Genomic DNA, 17837 nt, shown 5'->3' with positions numbered 1-17837 from the left:
GGGACACAGCAAACATGTGAAAGAAGGTGCTCTGGTCAGATGAGACCAAAATGGAACTTTTTGGCCAAAATGCAAAATGCTATGTGTGGCGGTAAACTAACACTGCACATCACTCTCCACTGTCAAATATGGTGGTGGCAGCATCATGCTCTGGGGGTGCTTCTCTTCAGCAAAGACAGGGAAGCTGGTCAGAGTTGATGGGAAGATGGATGGAGCCAAATACAGCGCAATCTTGGAAGAAAACCTCTTGGAGTCTGCAAAAGACTTGAGACTGGGGCGGAGGTTCACCTTCCAGCAGGACAACGACCCTAAACATAAAGCCAGGGCAACAATGGAATGGTTTAAAACAAAACATATTCATGTGTAAGAATGGCCTAATCAAAGTCCAGATCTAAATCCAATCGAGAATCTGTGGCAAGATCTGAAAACTGCTGTTCACAAATGCTATCCATCTAATCTGACTGAGCTGGAGCTGTTTTGCAAAGAAGAATGGGCAGGATTTCAGTCTCTAGATGTGCAAAGCTGGTAGAGACATACCCTACAAGACTGGCAACTGTAATTGCAGCAAAAGGTAGTTCTACAAAGTATTGACTCAGGGGGCCGAATAATTATGCACACCCCACTTTGCAGTTTGTAAAAAATGTTTGGAATCATGTTGATCTACGTTCCACTTCTCACGTGTACATCACTTTGTATTGGTCTTTCACGTGGAATTTCAATAAAATTGATTCATGTTTGTGGCAGTAATGTGACAAAATGTGGAAAACTTCAAGGGGGCCGAATACTTTTGCAAGTCACTGTATCTGCTGGCTACAGGGAAGATCACAGGAGCTGTATTGGGACCACTTCTGCTTGTTTATAAAGTGCTTTAAAACCAACAGCATTAATACTGCATCATCCATTCCTCTAGTGTCTGACAGGATGTGGCGATTTTCAGATTCTTGGTATAGAGAACTCCATAGTTTCCATGTAATAAAATGGTTATCCTAGCCTATGACACAGTTGACACATTTTCTTCTAAATACAGAGATGTTAAAGGATACCCAAACTGACATGTGACATAATGAGATAGACATGTGTATGTACAGTGCCTAGCACACAAATAACTAGGCTATGTTTCTTTTTTTCTTTCTCTGCCTGGAAGAGTTAAATATCAGGTATGTAAGTGGCTGACTCAGACAGGAAGTGACTACAGTGTGACCCTCACTGATAAAAAATTCCAACTATAAAACACTTTCCTAGCAGAAAATGGCTTCTGAGAGCAAGAAAGAGATAAAAAGGGGAATTTCTTATCAGTGAGGGTCACACTCTAGTCACTTCCTTTCTGAGCCACTTACATACCTGATATTTAACTCTTCCAGGCAGAGAAAGAAAAAAAGGAACACAGCATAGTTATTTGTGTGCTAGGCACTGTACTTACACATGTCTATCTCATCATGTCAAATGTCACTTTGGGTATCCTTTAAGCAGTAATCTTGTCAAAGCATAAGTAGCATCCCCTTACCTCTCTTTATGTCATCCAGCTGAGGCTCTGGCGATGGGTGATCTTTCACAGGAGAGGTTTTAGGTCCAGCAGACACTTTGGATGGGGTCTTGAACTGGGAGCTTGGCTGTGAAGAACGTGCAGACTGTTCCAAGCGAGCCTGAATTTTGCTGCTGCCTTCAGCCCTGAAACAAAGAATTCTACATATTATCTTGTGACCATATTTCATTACTCAAATATTGACATCTTCCAGTTCCATTCACAGAGAAACGAGAAACAAGATAGTGAGAAACTCCAGTTTACTTTAAGAGACGCTGTAATGAAAAAAAAAAAACACCTGGGGGATACTTGCCTTGGGAGGGGGAAGCCTTTGGATCCTAATGAGGCTTTCCCTATCCTCCTCTCTCCCTCTGTTCCAGCACTGCCTGCTCTGAAACCACAGCCAACAAGCCTGTCGGCTGTGGCAAAGGCGCAGTAGTGCCTGCAATATTTACCTTCCCTAGCTCCATCACAGACTGTGCCTGCACAGTAGAGCGGACCCGATCTGGCTCTGCTATTCCGCCTGAGCCCGAATGAAAAGCCGATACTGCGCCTGTTGCGGGCGGTAGGTAAATATTTACCTCCCCAGTGTTCAGGGGGCTTCAAGCACTGCAAAGGAGGGACGAAGGAGGACGGGCGATGCCTCATAAGGATCCAGAGGCTTCCCCCTCCCGAGGTAAGTATCCCCCAAGGTGGGTTTTTTTCATTAAAGATTTTATTTAATCAAATTGCACATCATAACATTGCTATTGTCTAAGAGTATTTTGGATTATCTACAGCCATCGGAAAAAGCAAGTACGGTAAACCCCAATGTGTGGCTATAAAGCACACTTGAACTGAGAGGGATATGGATGCTCGACATATTTATTTATTTTGAAACAATGCAAATTGCATAAACATGCCATATTGTGAAATACAGGGACCTTAGTTGCTCCGTAGACGTGTATGATGACACAATGTTCTGTCAATCATCTGTCTTTCCTTTCCAATTAGATGCAGCTACAGAAAAGAAGGTCAGTTGGTCTACTTTACAAACGAGTGGTTTGGTCAAACCTGAACTCTGCATGTTTAACCTGGGAGACTCGGTGGGAAGAAATTAAGCACAACATAACTGGGAGATTTCTGGGAAGGAGTGAATCCTGAGGTACATAGCAAATACTGTGATCTGTGCAGAAAACAAAGCCCACATCTCCCCAAAAAGCAGCCTTTTGTGAAAATTACGACCATCTTCATCATGTCAGCATTTGGAGTGAGAACCGATGTAATGCTGTGAATACACAATGCGTTTCTGCCGCTCGATTCTCTGTTCGATCGTTTTTCCTGCCCGATTCTGCAGTCGATCCTCCTATCTTCCGCTCGTTTTTCTTATCTTTTTCCATTTACTTCTAACAGAAATCAAGCTGCAAAATGATCGAACGGGAGATCGGATATGGCGAAAATTATCTATCGAACCATCAATCTGCAGCAGAAACGAATCGTGTACATGGGCGTCCTCAGAAAATGTTCCGGGGGAGGGGGTGGGGGGGGGCAAAAAAGGGGAGGCAACCATGCGCCGCGCCGAAATACGGGGAGAATCTTGCGCGCGCTGTAATTGGGTAGTAGTGCAGTACGTAGCACCAAAAAATGGGTGTGGTCAGACCAGGATGTGGGTGTGGTCACAGGTGGAGCCAAATTTACATGAACTTAGCAATGGTGGGACATTAGACTAGGACTATAGTAGGAATTAGACTGAGAGTGCCTCCGACACAGGTGCCCCCCGGTTTAGATAGTGACAGGAGCCCCCAGTTTAGGTAGTGAGAGGTTCCCCCCAGTTTAGGTAGTGACATATTCCCCCCAGTTTAGGTAGTGACAGGAGCCCCCAGTTTAGGTAGTGACAGATTCCCCCCAGTTTAGGTAGTGACAGGTTCCCCCCAGTTTAGGTAGTGACAGGAGCCCCCCAGTTTAGGTAGTGATAGATTTTCTCAAGTTTAGGTAGTGACAGGAGCCCCTAGTTTAGGTAGTGACAGGAGCCCCCCAGTTTAGGTAGTGACAGGAGCCCCCCAGTTTAGGTAGTGATAGATTTTCTCAAGTTTAGGTAGTGACAGGAGCCCCTAGTTTAGGTAGTGACAGGTTCCCCCCAGTTTAGGTAGTGACAGGAGCCCCCCAGTTTAGGTAGTGATAGATTTTCTCAAGTTTAGGTAGTGACAGGAGCCCCTAGTTTAGGTAGTGACAGGAGCCCCCCAGTTTGGGTAGTGATAGGTTTCCCCAAGTTTAGGTAGTGACAGGAGCCCGCCAGTGTATGAAGTGACAGGTGCGCCCCTCACCTTAGTGACAGCAGCAGCTGGAGTCAGACCTTAGAATCAGCCGGCGACCAGTGAGAGCAGGCGCACGGTACTCCGTGAACACCACGCTGCATATGCGGAAGTGATGTCACTTCCCCATATCAGTGAGGTGTCCACGAGGTCCTAGCACCCTCACTCGTCGCCAGCTGATCGGAGGTCTGACACTGGGCTGCCTGCAGCCACTAGCCAGCAGGGGGCGGCCGGGGGGGGGGGGGGCGTCCACCCCATTTTGCCCAGGGTGCGGACGCCCATGATCCTGTATTCATAGCATAAGAGACAATGGGCTGGATCCAATTCACTGTTTCTCCTAGGTTTTCTCCTAGGTGATATGTTCACACCATATCAATATAATGTCTTTTAAGCCACCAGCAAACCAGAAAATACTCAGAATAATTTGAACAGTACTTTTTCACTTACATCTACATTGCAAAGTGCTAAAAAGATATTTTAAACAGAAGATGAAAAATTATCTGCTAGGAGAAACATGAATTGGATCGGACCCAATGACTGCTGGTTTGTGTGGATAAACCGTTACAGAGTTTGTATTCACTTTAACTTGAATACCGTAAGTCTATTCCTGTTGTTGAGTATGAATATAATAATAATAATAATAATAATAATAATAATAATTCCACTGTGATTCAATACTCTCTGCAAATAAAACATGAAAACTTAAAAAAGACCACTATTGCAAAAAAAAACAAAAAACGTATACTTGTACTTATAAGACGTACATTTCTCCCAGAGTGAAATGCACTATAAAATATGTTTTCCTGTCTTGCTATCATTTACATTAGGCAGTAAAAATCTGACAGATTTAAGACTAGTCAATCTTCCCATGGGTGATTTTCAGTATTTCTTTTACACAAAAGTATTTATTTGAATGATTTTAAAAAAACAAAACTATTTTGTGCTTTTTAAAATAAAGGAAACCCTGAGATCCCACCATGAGGAGATGGACTTATCCAAAATCTGTCAATTTTGTCATATTTCTATAACCTATTGTAAGTGACAGCAACATGGGAGAAAAGTAATTTGTAATGCATGTTACTGTGGACCAAATACACATTTTATACATATGCATACACTTGGATTTTAAATTTGACAATTTTCTGCAATAGCGGTCTTTAAAAAGCGGTACATGCTTTTTATAGGCACTGTCATCATCCTCATATACTAATCAGGCCCTCAGTCTAATGTCACCAACAAAATCACATATGGGTCTTTATGCATTAACACGTCGCTCATACAGAGTCAAAAGACTTACTAGCATGTTTGTATGTACTTATGTATGTACCATATGTTTCAGATGTGTGGAGAATCCCACAGATAGCCTATACAAATTCATAAGAGATGTTACCTTAGTGGACAATGAAGCAAAAACACTGGACATGCATAGCATTAAAGCTAAATTTGAAACTACTATGGAATCAGCATCTGCTATTGCTCTATAACAGCATCAAATTATGCATGCTTCTCACACAGATATGGAGCCACGAACCTGTGTTGCAAGCCAGAAAATGATATGAGAAGCCTCTGCAAGTCAGGAGTGTGAGTCAATGCAGAATACACTGCCAGCTCTTCTCTAGCCCTTCAGAGATCAGTTTTGTATCTAGTGACACACAAATAGACAAATAACATTTATATTGCGCTTTTCTCCTTGCGGACTCAAAGCGCCAGAGCAGAGCAGCAGCCACTAGGGCGCGCTCTATTGGCAGTAGGAGTGTAAGGGAGACTTGCCAAAGGTCTCCTACTGAATTAGTGCTGGCTTACTGAACAGGCAGAGTGTAGCCCACGATGAAGGTTTTCACTGTAATACCTAATCTCTGTAATGGAGGAGAGTTGTAGAAGGACTGGATCTGTTCTGTAATCGGAAGCTGTGAAATAGAGTGGCTACAGACAGAGGTGGTCTGAGACAGAGACACAAAGCTTTGTGTGTATCCATGGCCAAGATGTGCATACATCCACAGAAAGACTTCCATTACTGCTTGCTGCTCTAACCAAGCCAGATGTTTGACAAACTGAAATCACTGGCATCACTGGCAGCCAAGATGAAAAACAACTCAACTGCCACCCAGGGAAGTTCCTATGGTAATTTCCCCAAGATAAGTCGACAATCACTCTGCTGTGTTGTGCAAAGACAGATAACGTGGCTGCTACAAAGATGAAAAGGAAAGCCAAAAGGACCGTACACACGCTCAACAAAACTGACTTGGATGTCTATCAGGCATGTGTACGCATGCAAACGACTTGACGAGCGACTGATAACAGGCGTTGCACCCTATCCAATTGTCGGATCTATGTTGGCCTATAGTCATCTGATATTGTGCAGTTGGTCCATGTGCACAAGTGGTTTGAACGACTTGTACTAGTTTTGTATGCATTATGTAAATGAGTTGGTAGTTTGTAAGTCTGTTGTCCGTCTAGACGTGTGGATATAAAGGTTGTGGAGGTCATCATGGTCGTGTAGTTCATCAGCTCGCACATATGTGGTTGTGTGCATGTTGTGCACTCGTTGGGTGTGTGTATGAGCCTAAAGGCTGTTCACTTCCGTGTCAAATAAACTAACATGAGATAGAGCTCACTGCTCCAAATCAGGGACACTATCCAAAAATGTTGGCTTGATCTACCTGATCAGGGAAAAAAAGGGTCCATCTAAGGTGCCCATACATCAGGCGATGATGGGCAGATTCGACCAAGAGACAAATTTCTATCTGATCGGAGAGAGATCTGTCAGCTGCCCACACACCGCAGGCCGATTGATTTCAGCATGAAATCTCTCGAATATCGAGTCCGCCCCATGCGCTGCTGTTCCCTTATTTATAAAGCTTTATAAATCAATAATAATAAAGATACATGTGTGCGTTTATACATTACCTGTCCTGTGTCACAGTGTCTGTTTTCTGAATCCCTCTTCCATTAGCCTCATACATGCCGTCAGCTTGGCATGTGACATCACACATGCGCTGGCTACGTGTATGGGGCCAATGGAAAAGCGGCGGATCGGACAACAAACAGGCAATGTATAAACGCACATGTACATTTATACACGGGGGGGGGGGGGGGGGGGGGAAGAACAGCTCCTGGGGTTTTCGGCGTTCATCCGGATTTCGCTTGGCATTACCGCCGTGCACCCAATTGAGCAAGTCGGTACAACATCTTGCAGCATGTCCATCCAATTCATGCGACCAATTTCGGCCCAAAATTGGTTGCATTGTCGATCTGGCATGCACCGATTTTCATCCGATTCGATTATAGTAATCGAATCAGATGGTCGATTGACCGCCAAGTCACCTGATGCATAGCTACCTGTAGACATCCACCAGAGAGTCTGATGAAGTGAAGAACAATACAATAAATAACCAGTTTGCAGATTTGCCATCGAGAACAGAGACAATATACTGATTTTTCTAATATTAAAAAGTGACTCCGTACAGAGCAAAGTGCAGCATACAATATCCTGCTAGGCTGAGACTCATTGATAAGGAGAAATCAAACTTCTTCTCGCCATCATCATCTGATATTATAGATTGGCTAGACAGGATAGTCTAATTCAAGCTATATTCCACACCTGAATTGAAATGCTAAAGTCTAGCAAAAGCATAGCATGTTTGAAACTGCCATAAACAATGTTGAGACAAACCAATTCCTCTTGTAAAAAAAAAAAAAAAAAAAAAAGAAGAATAAATGGCTGATAACATCATTTGTAATAAAGAGTTCTTTGTTGTAAAGGCATATATATAACTGTCCAGCAGAGAGCAGTGATGCTCTACTGAATTCAAAAGACATCCAGATATACAGTACGTTGTAGAATATGCATGGTGAATTAAACTCCGAAAGCTATCTGATATACCGGTAGTTGTCAACTGAAAATGATGAACATTTGTGCTACCTAGGTAAAGAGAAAGAAATTACACCAAATATTATCTGTGAAATCATAAGGGGTTTCATTTGTTTAAAAATGACAATATAGGGTTGAAAGAATCCTGAAATATCTTTAAACCAGCAAACTAATAGGGAACATAAGTGTAAAAAGCAGCCTTTATTAACTGCCTGTGACATCCACTACTTTAAAAGGCAACCAGAGCGCCCCCTCTGTTTACAGGGCGGATTACAATATGACTTAGCTACTGACTGATTTGGCATTAGCCAATCAAGGGGCGGCTACACAAAGAAAAAAAACTATTTCTGCAACTGGCTGCTGCTTACTCAGAGCTGCTTGGGTGACAGTCCAAGGCACAAGCTCAAGCAGACACATCTCCTGGCTACAGCCAAACAATATGTACTGTTGTTATGCAGGTAGGGAGGCAGGTAGAACAAAGCAGGGAAAGGAGGGAAACAATACACCCGTTCATTTGTTTTGCTAAATGACGTAATGGGGCAGACACTAAGTTTTCGGTCAAGACAGCCCTGCACAGTTACCATCTAGTGGGCATATATGCTACCAATGAACATACTGTACTAGTATGTTTTTGGGATGTGGAAGGAAACCAGAGAAACTAAAAGAGGTTCACAAAAACACAGGAAGGACATACAAACACAGATGGCTGCTAGACAAGAGTTCCAGAAACAGGATACGTGGGACTTTGAAACGAATGTGATGGAAGCTTTTACATAAAATTGGATTAGATCCATATTTCAAAAATGGACCAAATGTATATCCAACTTACAGCTTGGATTTATATCAGTGGCTGTATTTCTGAGATTCTTCCAATCTTTACCTGTCACACCAAGGCATTCTATTATCACAACTTTTGTTGGCATTTGTAATCATGGACATTTTTTATTTCTGGTCCAGCACTGTGTAATATGTTAGTTCTTTATGAAAAAATTAAATAATCCAAATATAGGCTTGGCATTTACCTTGTTTCCCCGAAAATCAGACACTGTCTTTAAGTTTTGCACCAAAAGATGTGCTTGGACTTGTTTTCAGGGGATGTCTTACATTTCTATGAACGCACAATTTCCTGTGCTGTGTGTCCTCCTGCCTTCCCCATTGTGCCGCCTCTTCCTCTACTGGATCCACTTCTTGTGTACCCGTGTCCCCCTTATACCTTTAGTGTCCTTCTGGTGTACCCCTATGTCCTCCTTGTCCCCTGCTTTGTCTTCTGCTGTTCCTCATGTCCTCTTGGTGTCCCCCTTGTCCTCCGATTCTTTCCCCCAGCTCCATGCCACTGTGCCCCCGAGCTTCACCCTATGGGAAAGAAGTACAACAATTTGTGTTTCTACTGAAGCCGATGGTCTCGCAGGTGGGACCATGGATCCCGTAGTGGGCCAATCACTGCCCTTGCTGAGTAGCAGTGAGTGCAGTGATTGGCCCAATGACGGAGCCATGGTCCCACCCGCGAGACCATGGGCTCCGGTAATAACACAAGTTGCCATACTTTTTCCCCTACTGCCACTGTTTACTTTCAGGTTAAGGCTTATATTTCGAGCATACTCGGTTTATTTTCAGGGGATGTCTTAATTTCAGGGAAAGACGGTAAGTGATTAGAAAGAGTGCAATTTAACTGTGCAGGTGACACACTTCATTTACTTGGAAAATATTCAACAAAAGAAATTGCACTCTTCCTAAAAATCTTCTGAACACACATATCAGCACTGCCTAAAAGTTTATTTAAAGAGACACTGTAATGAGAAAAACGTCCCCTGGGGGGTACTCACCTCGGGAGGGGGAAGCCTCAGGATCCTAATGAGGCTTCCCCCATCCTCCTCTGTCCCACAGGGGTCTTGCTGCAGCCCTTCAAAGCCGGCCCGACAAATCCGACAGCCTGCTCAATATTTACCTTTCCAGGCTCCAGCGGGGGCGCTGTTTCGGCTCTTCTGACGGAGATAGGCGGAAAAAGCCGATCTCCGTCAGGTCCGCTCTACTGCGCAGGCGCAGGAGACTTGAGCCTGCGCAGTAGAGTGGCCCGACGGAGATCGGCTATATCTGCCTATCTCCGTGGGAAGAGCGGATACTACACCTGCGCTGGAGCCACGGAGGTAAATATTTACATCGCCGCTGCTCCGGGAGGATTTTCGCCGCCACCGTGGGACCGAGGAGCACGGGGGAAGCCTCAATAGGATCCGGAGGCTTCCCCCACCTGAGGTGAGTACCCCCCAGGGGACGTTTTTTCATTACAGATTTTCTTTAATGATATCAAAACATGCCTTTCCATTTCCATCCAGCTATAAATTTCCTGTGCTCACTGTATGCCAGAATGCCTTTACTTGTCTGCCCTTGAATCTGTACTCTGTTTTCCACTTGCCCCAGTACAGACCCATCCAGGTTCTTTCCTATTCCTGTATGAGTGTTGCTTATTTTTCACTCCTGCTCAAACTGAGTTGCCAACAGCTGCTCTGACCATCACTGTGGAGTAACTGAGTATCTTTATTCAAATATAACATGTAAGCAGTTTGAAATAATATGTGGCATTAAACTTAATGATATCTACAGCTGACAAACTCAACTATTTACTTCAATGATACTAAGAATTTCTTATCATAAGGACATCCATTCTCCTAGGAAGTAATTAAATTAATCCATATTATTTTACCAGTTTCAAATGCATCTCAAATAGTATACATTGCAGACAAAACAGGCTTATGTCCTTGACTTCTTGTCCCTGTATCATGACCATGTGTCCATCCTCCCTGTGGACTGCCAACCAGCACATCCTTTTCTACCCTTTCTTTTGATGCCCTGCATTTGCTTTGTTCTCTTCCTGACTAGCTAACACAACATACAGTATATCTATACTGATTGGAGCTTTGCTATTAGCTATACTTACTTCAGACCTATGTGATATACACATTTTTTATGCTGGACTACCAGTTACAATGCCTGATACGCTGGGCTATATTTTTCAAAGCATTTCCGACAGTTTTTTTCTTCGTAACCACTTTAGGACCCCAGGCTTAACCCCCCCTAACGACCAGGCTCTTTTTAGCTAAGCTGGGCTGTGCAGTTTTTTCAGCCTCCTGCAAAGCCCAGCTATGGAGCCCAGCGATCGGACTCACCTCCTTGTTTTGTCCCTAAGGGGACATGCCGCCGGAGGTGTCCGATCGCTGTGTCAGTTTTTTGGGTTTTTTTTCAGCCTGTACGAGGCGGTTTCTCCCTCCCTCCTCTTCCCTCCTCCTAGCAGGCTAATCACGGAGCTCTGCAGTTTAGCATGAATTTCTAGAACTGCACTACAGTTAAGAAAAGTGCAAATCCATTTCTAAACTCCAGTACACCTCCAGGAGAAACAGGTAATTTGGGCATCACGTGGCGCTCGCAATATGGGTACCACCATTGGCCGTAATGAGAACTATGGCTATAGCTCATTGAGTAACATGGGTGCCAGTTATAGCTGGAGCCTGAATTACATGGAGAACAAAACTGATAGGCAGCCAAGTAGAGAAATAGTTTTTAAAATAGGCAGGGTAATAGCTACAGGAAGGTGAGCCATCTTTCGGCTTCACCTTGCACCCAAATTTCCCGGCGCCCTTTTCACATCAATGGCCTCCAGGAGACTCAGGACTAGACTGGAAGAGGTCTGCATTTAGAATTCACATTGCTTACATACACATAGAAGGCATCAATATACGCAGAAAGACACTCACACTACAAACATAGCCTGCAAACTATAAAAAAGGAGGACTGTAACCTCAAAGGGGCAGGGCTCTCTTTTCCCTTATGTGTTACTGCTGTGTACAGTGGTTACATATTTTCCACCTCCATGTACGATGCATCACTGTACTGTTTAATTGTGTTTTCTCTCTAACCCATTAGTAACTGTTTGTATAGCTGTCACTATATAAAGCCAAAATAATAATAATAATAATATGTACTAGCTGGTGGAGTGACGTTAATATGCTGATTTTACATTCTAAGCTTTCATATTCTTGTTGGGGCTCAGACAGTAAGATGCAGCCCTGGTCAGACATAAAAGTGCAGGTGTGTACTCTCTACACAGCTGCTACTGCACAGCGCATTTAACAGAATATAACAGGGACCTGAGAGGTTAAAGAAGCCTGTTAGGATCCTTTGCTTATACCTAGTCTTTTTGACTTGTATACTGCTGCTCAGCTTCTCCAGGACATATTCTCCAGTGTCATGGTTTATTATCAGAACGCAGTCCTTCTGGTAAGGTCTCTTATTCCCTTTGAACACAGTCATTGGAGGTGTCGAGCCCTGAAATAAACAACAGTTTTTATTCATGGTCTAATTGAACAGAAAATGAAAACTTGAATTCATCTTATTTATCACTGGTAATGTCTATGACTTGCATGACTGTACAGTAACATCCTTGTGTGCCTGCTGTGATGCTCTTTATTCTCACTTTTACAACACACAAGTCTGAGATTTAATTTGGTGACAAATGTGAAGTTGGAGTTCTCGGGTAACTGTCTGTCCTTCTGACTGTCCATAAAATGGCAGCCACTTGCTTAGAGCGGACCTCCAGCATGGCTCCCAATCGTCTTTTTTTGGAGGGACAGTCCCTCTTTGGGAAGCAAATCATTCCATCACTCTTATTTTGTCCCTCTTTTAGGACTGATGTACAGATACAGATTTATGTATTATATATATATATATATATATATATATATATATATATATATACCGTCTTTCACCGAAAATAAGACAGTGTCTTATAGTAATTTTTGCACCAAAAGATGTGCTAGGGCTTATTTTCAGGGGATGTCTTATATTTCAGTTCCTGTGCTGTGTGTCCTCCTGACTTCCCCACTGTGACACCTTTTCCTCTGCTGGATCAACCTCTTGTGTGCCACTTTTTTTTCCCTTTGTACTTTTAGTGTCCCCTGGTGTCCCCCTCTGCACCTGTATCCTCCTCTATTCCCTGTCCTCCTGTGTCCCGTCTCTACTTGCCCCCAAGACTATGGGCTCTAGTAATAGCATAAGTTTCCATATTTTTCCCCCTTACGGCCGCTAGGGCTTACTTTCAGGGTAGGGCTTATATTTCGAGTATGCTCAAAATTCCTACTAGGGCTTACTTTCAGGGGATGTCTTAATTTCGGGGAAGGAGGGTATATATATATATATATATATATATATATATATATATATATATATATATATATATATATATATACATACACACACACACACTGGTTTGCAAAAGTATTCGGCCCCCTTGAAGTTTTCCACATTTTGTCATGTTACTGCCACAAACATGAATCAATTTTATTGGAATTCCACGTGAAAGACCAATACAAAGTGGTGTACACATGAGAAGAGGAATGAAAATCATACATGATTCCAAACATTTTTTACAAATCAATAACTGCAAAGTGGGTGTGCGTAATTATTCAGCCCCCTTTGGTCTGGGTGCAGTCAGTTGCCCATAGACATTGCCTGATGAGTGCTAATGACTAAATAGAATGCACCTGTGTGTAATCTAATGTCAGTACAAATACAGCTGCTCTGTGACGGCCTTAGAGGTTGTCTAAGAGAATATTGGGAGCAACAACACCATGAAGTCCAAAGAACACACCAGACAGGTCAGGGATAAATTGAGAAATTTAAAGCAGGCTTAGGCTACAAAAAGATTGCCAAAGCCTTGACATCCCACGGAGCACCGTTCAAGCGATCATTCAGAAATGGAAGGAGTATAGCACAACTGTAAACCTACCAAGACAAGGCCGTCCCCCTAAACTCACAGGCCGAACAAGGAGAGTGCTGATCAGAAATGCAGTCAAGAGGCCCATGGTGACTCTGGACGAGCTGCAGAGATCTACAGCTCAGGTGGGGGAATCTGTCCATAGGACAACTATTAGCTGTGCAATGCACAAAGTTGGCCTTTATGGAAAAGTGGCAAGAAGAAAGCCATTGTTAACAGAAAAGCATAAGAAATCCCTTTTGCAGTTTGCCACAAGCCATGTGGGGGACACAGCAAACATGTGGAAGAAGGTGCTCTGGTCAGATGAGACCAAAATTGAACTTTTTCGCCAAAATGCAAAACGCTATGTGTGGCGGAAAACTAACACTGCACATCACTTTCAACATACCATCCCCACTGTCAAATATGGTGGTGGCAGCATCATGCCCGGGGGGTGCATCTCTTCAGCAGGGACAGGGAAGCTGGTCAGAGTTGATTGGAAGATGAATAGAGCCAAATACAGGGCAATCTTGGAAGAAAACCTCTTGGAGTTTGCAAAAGACTTGAGACTGGGGCGGAGGTTCATCTTCCAGCAGGACAACAACCCTAAACATAAAGCCGAGGCAACAATGGAATGGTTTAAAACAAAAACATATCCATATGTTAGAATGGCCCAGTCAAAGTCCAGATCTAAATCCAATCGAGAATCTGTGGCAAGATCTGAAAATTTCTGTTCACAAGTGCTGTCCATCTGATCTGACGGAGCTGGAGCTGTTTTGCAAAGAAGAATGGGCAAGGATTTCAGTCTCTATATGTGCAAAGCTGGTAGAGACATACCCTAAAAGACTGACAGCTGTAATTGCAGCAAAAGGTGGTTCTACAAAGTATTGACTCAGGGGGCTGAATAATTACGCACACCCCACTTTGCAGTTATTTATTTGTAAAAAATGTTTGGAATCATGTATGATTTTCGTTTCACTTTTCACGTGTACTGTATTGGTCTTTCACATGGAATTTCAATAAAATTGATTCATGTTTGTGGCAGTAATATAACAAAATGTGGAAAACTTCAAGGGGGCAGAATACTTTTGCAAACCACTATATATATATATATATATATATATATATAAACATACATATATCCAGGCACATCGTCTCTAGTTAGGACATTAAATAAATTATTAGGGAAAGGGAGGTGCTGAAGGGGGTGTGGCTAGAAAACAGCAAAAATCTATTAACCCTTCGCACACTCACATGCAAATGTCCAAACAATTGCATTCACAGATTCACTCATCCAGGCACAACTGTTATCCCTACAGCTAAATTAAAAGCCAGGGTTTTAGTTCACAGAAGAATGCATTCTTATGCTTAATCACCTATACTGCGCAGAAGTACCCAGGTAAACATAGGTGTCCTAACTCTGGCCCTGTAACATGCATAGTGCAGACACGCAAACACATTCATTGCATCAAACCTATCAATGGATTAGGAGCACACATCCTATATATATATATATATTCCCACTCTTTGCATTGATATATTTCTTATTTTCAAATGTTAATATCAAGGAAAACTAAGCGAGTGTCACCTCTCCCTTGAAACTTTCTACCACAGCCTATCTGTCATGCTCCATGCTTGGAAATTATTTACATACTCTCAAGACACATCTTTTCAGTCAAGCTTATAATCTGCTATAGCTAGAATTAAAGCCTCACAGCCTCATCTGCTAACCCATTTGTCTACTCCCCTAATGTTTCCACCCCACTACTTTCTAGATTGTAAGCCCACAAGAGCAGGGACCTCCCCCTTTTGTTTCCTGTTTCAGTGCAATTTATCACGTAATGAACGTCTATCAGTATTGGTGATGTTATTCAAGCTACACATCAATTGTATGTTTCTGTACTTGTGTCACTGGCTGTCCAGATTGTACAGTATGTTGAACTGCTCATGTATCTATGCTCCTCAACGTAGTATGTTTGCACGTGGTACAGTACTACAGAATATGTTGGCACTCTATAAATAAAAAAAATAAAATAATAATAATGCATAAAAGACTACTGCAGCGCATCTCACCGGGGCATGCAAATTAAGGAAATCTGCGTGCCTCTGCCCCCCGAATGCTTACGCAAGTGATGTCAGACGTCACTTGTGTCTGTCCCTTAAGTCATGTGCACACTTCCAAACGGGAAGTGCATCATGAGACTTCCCCAGTATGCGCACTGCTACCGCAACAATCTATAAGGTAGATTGTAGATACTCTCTACAGTGCTGAGGAAGATGTTGGACCTATATAAATACTAAATAATAATAATAAAAAGTGGAGAATGTGATTGGCTGCCTTTGGAGAACAGTGGTATTTTTATACTATTGTCTTGTCGCATAACTGTCCCTCAGAGGGGCTCAAAATCTAATCCCTAACATAGTCATGTGGCTTTGTATGTATCGTGTGGCATACGTATCGTAGTCTAGGGCCAATTTAAGGGGAAGCAAATTAACGTATCTGTATAGTTTTTGGGATGTGGGAGGAAAACAGTGTCCGGAGGAAACCAATGCAGACACAAGGAGAATATACAAACCCCATGCAGATAGTTTCCCAGCTGGGATTCAAACCGGGGACCAAGCGCTGTAAGGCAAGAGAGCTAACCACTATGCCACCATGCTGCTTTCAAAGTGGCAAACATTATTAGGCGACCTATAAAGCAGCAATGAGTTCATAGCAAATGTATAAATATGACATTCGAAGAAGTAAACAGGAATCGACAGTGGAAACGGGAAGTGGCAATCAGAGCTCACAGGCATAACGATTGCCACATTTGGAAAACACCCACCCCATTCTTAAAGGGATAAAAAAAAATACCAGTTTTACTCACCTGGGGCTTTTACCAGCCCCCTGCAGTTGTCCAGTGCCCTCACAGTCACTCACGGATCCTCCTGTCCCCCGCCGCCAGCTAGTTACTTTTTCGGCCAACAGGCTTACTGCGCCTGCGCAGACCTGGCCACGTGTCTCCTTCTTTGCGTTCCCACCCGCAACAGCGCCCTGCGCAGGATGCTATTGCAGACGGAAATGCAAAAAAGACTACAGGTGGCCAGGCCTGTCGGCGAAACTAAACTAGCTCACGGCGGGGGACAGGAAGATCCGTGAGTGACGGCTGTAGGGGGTGTTAGAAGACCCAGGTGAGTAAAACTGATTTATTATTCCAGGCTTAAGTATCCCTTTAACTACACAGGGTGCATCTCTTACAGTGTAAACAGTTATGTTAGTTTTTGTTGTTGTTGTTGTCAGATTATACTGCAATAGAGTTGCTGTATAAACACTCTGCTCCACCTAGAGTACACTTAAACATTTGCAATCTTATCAATGATATCTTAACAATAGTGACATAACAATAACCGGATGTCTGGTACACACAATGCAATTTCCCATCAGATTGATGGGTCGAATTGATCATTTCCGACATGTCAGTACTACACAAAATCAATCCTATTCTCAACCAAGAGCAAATCAGATAACCGGAAATTATCGATTTGACAGGAAATTGCATTGTGTGTACCAGCCTTGAGGTGATGTAAGCAGATCTTTCTTCCAAACCTCAAACTAAATTGGTGTTTTGTGCAACAGTCTTCTCATTGTGGAAAAGTGCTCTGCCTGGATTTAGCCATCAACATAACCAGAGCTTTAAGCTTTCAGTCAGGAAATGTCTTTGACTTACTGGTATATGTGGTAAGGTAATCGTGACTTCGTCTCCTTTACCAACTTGAAGTTCCCCCTCACAGGAGGTATCGATAGAAGCTGGTTTAAAATCATCTAGACAAAAAAGAGAAAAAGCACAAATGTTTACATTGCATTCTCTGATTTGACTTCACATAATTTACCGGTAAAACTTTTCTGAAGGATATACTGTGATTACATCCCATTTCATTGTTAGTTTTTGTTTTGTTTTCCTTTCTTCCTGTTCCTTTTATAGCCTTTATATGAACCTTCTTCCAGGGGCACCAATGGATAATTTGCATATTTCAGCAGTGATGCATTGTGGGAGACATCTCTAAGCTCACTCTGTTTTAAGAAAGCAAACTTTTGTTTACCATGGCATTTTAATAAGAGAGCTTATAGGTCCACTGTAGCCCCTTACACACTCCTAGGAGTTCTGGTTCACCATGAGCTTTCTGTGCAATCTGTTTGCTCCTGCATATAAATGGATAAAAAAAGTTTGAATGCAGTCCTTGCTGGAGACTTCTCCCTTTTATGTCACAACAGGAAGGCCAGGGTAAATCACTCAGATGTAAACATGGGCAGCAATTTCTCTTACTTCCTTTCACAGGTGGAAATGAGAAAATCTCTCTATCACAGACAGAAGCTTCTCTTCCCCAGAGCATTGAAATGTAATCAGGGAGACGGAGCGATAACCCTGG

General features: G+C 42.8%; 1 protein-coding gene across 1 annotated transcript in view; it reads right to left on the bottom strand.

The window, feature by feature from the left end:
* Positions 1-17837, bottom strand: part of EAF1 (ELL associated factor 1) — a 52007-nt gene that overhangs the window by 13009 nt on the left and 21161 nt on the right. The window contains exons 2-4 of the mRNA XM_068236248.1: positions 17138-17232; positions 11865-12001; positions 1505-1668 (exon numbers count right to left, since the gene is read on the bottom strand). Of these exons, the coding sequence (XP_068092349.1) occupies positions 1505-1668; positions 11865-12001; positions 17138-17232 (396 nt within the window). The remainder of the gene's footprint in view (positions 1-1504; positions 1669-11864; positions 12002-17137; positions 17233-17837) is intronic.

This window comes from Hyperolius riggenbachi, chromosome 5 (assembly GCF_040937935.1).
Source record: "Hyperolius riggenbachi isolate aHypRig1 chromosome 5, aHypRig1.pri, whole genome shotgun sequence".
In the NCBI taxonomy this organism is placed as follows: Eukaryota; Metazoa; Chordata; class Amphibia; order Anura; family Hyperoliidae; genus Hyperolius; species Hyperolius riggenbachi.
This window is presented reverse-complemented; position numbering and strand designations above follow the sequence as displayed.